The sequence below is a fragment of the Protomyctophum bolini genome, assembly GCF_963924005.1.
Source record: "Protomyctophum bolini genome assembly, chromosome: 1".
NCBI lineage: Eukaryota > Metazoa > Chordata > Actinopteri > Myctophiformes > Myctophidae > Protomyctophum > Protomyctophum bolini.
Window position 1 is genome coordinate 16,201,719 of NC_137862.1, and position 5,120 is coordinate 16,206,838.

General features: G+C 42.9%; 1 protein-coding gene across 1 annotated transcript; it reads right to left on the reverse strand.

Moving 5' to 3' along the window:
- Window positions 1-1,978: 1,978 nt before the first annotated feature.
- Window positions 1,979-2,953, reverse strand: LOC308319501 (protein SEC13 homolog; the record flags this gene model as incomplete). The annotated part of the gene is made up of 1 exon (XM_080769606.1): window positions 1,979-2,953. One exon carries the CDS (start codon window positions 2,951-2,953, stop codon window positions 1,979-1,981), a length of 975 nt encoding a protein of 324 aa, XP_080625732.1.
- Window positions 2,954-5,120: the final 2,167 nt, after the last annotated feature.

Sequence of the window (5,120 nt, forward strand, 5' to 3'; positions counted from 1 at the left end):
TTATATAACTATCCCTTATAAATAGTGTATGTAATAGATTGTTCACAAACGGATAGTTAATGTGTTAGCAATAGTTGATTAACTACTTTCGGTACTTAGTGAACCCTCTCTGCTGCCAACTCCTACTATTCTAATACCAGTACATGGAAAAGGCAACACCAGAGCCCTTTTGTCAGCCACTCAGCAGCACCCTCCCTGCACCTACAACACAGCTGGCCTTCCGTCATGAGAACTATCTAAACACAAATGAATTAATAATGTATACATTTTGTAAATTAAGACTGTTAGTAGTTAACCTTGAAACTACTGAAGTAATTGTAATGGTATCACAGATTATAAGCGCTTTTTAAAGCAGCACTCCCTTTATTTGGATACAAGACATTTGGATTATACTGAGCTCTGTGTTGGAGTTTATCAACACATCTTATTATGTGTGTACACAAGGCTTCACAGGGTGGGTCATTGATAGAAAAAAGTCAGTTTGTGTGTGAAGCACTCCTCTAAGGTCAGCGATAGGTGATTTCCCTTTCTTCTGTCCCACTGCTTGGAAATAAATATCTGCCATTGTCATCTTTTCTTTTCTTTTTATTTTGGGGAGGTGGGTGGGTGGCAGCTAGCACATCATTGTTGAGGGGCGCTATAACCCCTCCTATATACAGGTTTAATGTTTGTGTTTAGTTCAATGTTTTTTTTTAAAACACCATTGACAATGAAGAGAAAATGTACATAATCTTGTCCCTAATACAAACATTAAATTGCCATTAACAATTACTTACTTACTTACTTACTTTAATATATTAGAGTTAGATTAATAGAGGTTACACGTAAAACATACCTGTATGTATTAAGTTTGAGTCGTTGTATTGTCAGAGAAAAAATTATAACCATAATGTGCCGTTATTGGCTATTGATGATATCTTGGGTGAGAAAAAAGGTACTGTGATCGGTGCAGTGCGATCGAGTCGGTTGGGTATGTATGTCAGGGTAACATTTATTTTTATGGCTTGGGAGGGCCTTCTAGGGAGGGCCTTCTAGAAGAGCGTGTATCCGCCTGTATATCCGCGGCTAATCTCATGAACCACTGGATTGATTAGAGCCACATTTCCTGCACACGTTTGCTTGGCCATGGAAATAAATCCCAAACTATTTCTTTCCACATCTCTAATATTTTCTAAATGTTTTTTTTTTCTTTTCACATTTTGTCGTCCAGACTGTACTGAATAACAGCTAGTCTGTTTCATGTTTCACACCACCAAGTAGATGCAGCTCTCCATACCTGGCAAAGGGCATTCTCAGCCGGCAATTATTGACCTTAGTGTCAAACACACACTGATGTTCATGTAGTGAACTGTCCGTCAGAGTGCTTCTGGTGTCAATTAAAGACAGACCATTGTGGTGGTGTACAACTTGTAGATGTAACTATACTATAGATATATTTATTTGCTCCATAAATATTACATGACATCCCCAAGAAAGCCTGAGTGATACTCCCTCACCTCTGGAGAAGTACGGATACCTTTGGCTTGAATAATCTGTGGGTGTTGATATCAAATGCATGTTGCAGTACTCCACTGTGTAAGTATCTTCCCCACAGATGTACATGGTATCTTTGCGAGTGAAATCTTCAGCACATGGTCCAGTCCATAAGTGCAGGCCATGCACAGAGAGAACCTCAAGGGGATATTAACTTCCAGTTGCCACTGGGGGGGAACTGCATTCAGCACAAAGACACTGTGTTGAAGATGCATATGAATCTGTTTCCCTGGCCCTGATATGTCTCCTTTTCCATTACCACAGTAGCACTATACATTTCACACAGGGCCACTGTAGATGTAAGTGAATGTTATGGTTCAAGGTTCAAGGACAATTTGAACCCCAGGAAGACTAGTTTCAGACGGCAGCTAATGGGGATCCATTCCAAATAAACAAAACAAATAATTTGTGAACATCCACATCCACTGATGCACTCAGCTGTCCGTCAGCCTTGTTCAGATAGACCTTCAACCACTGCAGTGGGAATAGCTCCTTGACCCTTGTTGACGTCGCTGACACACGCCCACTGTCCATCCATGGACTGCTTCCACAGAGTCACCTGGTCCTCTCCTCCAGAGACGGCCAGAATGTGACCAGTGACGGACCAGCTCACATGCCACACCACATAATTGAATTTATGGAGCAGCTTGACTGTCCAGGAGCTCCCCGTCAGGTCGTCACATGTCGAGATAAACACCCGACCATCCTGTGAGCAGCTGGCGATGGTGCTGCCGGGCAGACCGATAGACGGAGCCCAGGCAACGTCTCTTACCCAATCGCTGTGAGCGTCCAGCGTTTGGTCCTCCCGCCATTGGCCATCCTCCCCCTCCTTCCATAGTTTGAGCAGGTTGTCACAGCCACCAGAGACGAAGCGTTTGACATGGTTGGGTTTATGTGCCGCCATTGGCTGAGAGATCAGGCTGCCCGGGACCACCGCCGGAGCCCAGCTCACCGTGTTACAACCAGACGCATGTGCGCCGCCGATCTTCCTGACGTCCGACAGCCGGTCTCCAGAGAATGTCAGCAGGGAAATGCCACCATCGGAGCTTCCACAGGCCAGGATCAGACCAATGTCGTGGGGAGCCCAACACACAGAGTTCACTGATGACTCGTGTCCTGTGTGTTCGTACATCTTGACCCACATTCCGTTTTCTCCTTCTTTCCAAACGATGACTTTGCGATCGTAGGAACAGGATGCCAGGAGGCTGCCATACGCGGGATGGGACCATGCCACCTGCCACACGGGACCCTCGTGGCCTCGAAGGTCCGCCACCAGAATCTGCCCTCCGTTCCTGACATTAAAGATCTTCACAGTATGGTCAGAGGAACAGGTGGCCAGTCTGGTTCCATAGTAGTCCATCTGAGCATCATGGATCATGTCCTTATGGAGGGTGTCCACTGTGTTGATGATGGAAACCATGACTTGATTGGGAAACACCTCAGATTTGCCTGCTTCAGTCAAATGAACACTACGCCTATATGGTTCAGACAAGGCCCGACATCAAAATGAATTGTAATTCTGCACACGAAACCACTTATATAACATCAGAGATCTCCATATAGCATAATCGGCATTGTATTAGGGCATAGTCTGTGAATGTCCATATATGGACTTTTCCCTTTTTAATTGACGTTCAGTGACCTGAAACAACATATGTTCTTAATATGGCACAGTTGAGAAGCACAGCTTAAACTATGAATCTGGTGTCAGTGAGGTCAGATGTAAATTTGCTGGCCGGCTCCATATATGCATATCTCCATGTATGGCTATCCAGGGTTTGATGAGGTCAGTCAGTGATGGACTGACAACTATAGGGATCTATGGGTCTCCATGATGTCACCTGATGTCACAAGGTCAGATCCATATATGGAGATCTAAGGGTCTCTATGATGTCACAGGATACACAAGGTGTGATGGATTGGCAACCAATTATGGAGGCGTGACTGGCAGGTTTTTCAGGTTTTCATAGTAATCACGACCTTCAATCGCAACAACACACAGATACTCCATATATGGAGATCGCTGATGTTATCAGTATATGGGCATATATGGGCTATTTAAGTCGCCAACTTCATTTTCTCTACCTTGCAATTCCAGCCAGCAGATTCGTCACAACCAGTGGCAAACCCTGCTGAAACTCTGGTGGAATCCATTAGAGTCATTGGAGCCGAGTGGACAAGCATATGAACAAACACTATTTCTGAATGATTGAGACCATTGGTAAATAATCACTTATGGAAAATAAAATAAGATATATAAAACATCATTGCCTGCTGTGTTGATGTAGGTATCTAAAGAGCACAGAGTACGTTTCTGAACATGCCAAGTATCAGAAGACTGTCCAGTGTTTGTTTTCTGTCTTGCTATACCTCTGAGACAGAGACGATACCTGCCGCTGTTTAGATGCCTCATGTCAAGTCTTATATATTCCTGAAACGATTATATGACAAACGTCGCAATCGTTCATAATAGTGTTTGTTCAAGAGCTGGTCCAGCTGGCTCCATCACTACCATGTATCATCAAACTTCCGGTGCAAGATTTGCCACCCATGAGTGTCATGGCGCATCCCCGGCGTCCAGTCACTTGACCTCACGTCCCTTCCTTTCATTACGTTTCTTGGTGTGAGGTAGTCTTTAGGATTCCGAGTATTTTCTCCTTGATTCTCTGCAGCATAGATTTCTCCCCCCAAACAACACATAAACCTGTTGTATTGTTTTCTCATAATGAATGCTCTAAACTAAAGCTTTGACTGTTCACTATTTCAACTTCAATTCAACTTCGCTTGTAATGTAACATGCACAGGTGTATAAGGATAAAGATTTATAGAAAGAAACGAGGGAAACAACGTCAGATAGAATTAAGACACAATGTCAAATGTCAATATACATTAGAGCTCAAACATTGAAGGCTATCCCGACCCAACCTCGCTCGAGAGGAGGAGACAGGCAGGCGATGAAAGATTTGGCCTGATACCCGTACCAGAGATCAGTGCATGCGTCATCCACAAACGTCAATGCTGGGTGCTCCACCGCAAGCAAAACAGGCCCATCCTCACACTTGAACTGTGTTTCAAGGTTAGGTTAACTGAAACATGTTGAAGTAATAACATAAACACTGGTGATAACCAGGGCAGCTTGGGGAGATTTGGGTAATAAATCTGGCCCATAGAAGGCCCGAATGAAACGTGTGATGACATCCATGCAGTCATGGTAAAAGAAAAAAGAAAGAAAGTAATTTACTCAACTTAAGTAAAATTTAGAGGTGTATTTCCAATTTTCAGTACCTTTCACTTCTACTCTCAGAGGCAAAGATTATACTTTAATTACTCCACAACAATTATTTGAAAACTTTAGTTATAGTTACTTTATAGATTTTGATTATTATTACAAAACATACATTAACCAACTACAGCCTATACATTTTGGCCATTTGAAAATATCCAATCTACAAGCTACAAATATTTTTTATACATTTGAAAACTTGTGAATGCGACATCTGCGTACTTTACTTTTGGTACTTTTTCATACCAATACTTACTATAATTTTTGATCCCACAATTTTGTAACCCATTTTTCACCCCTGTGT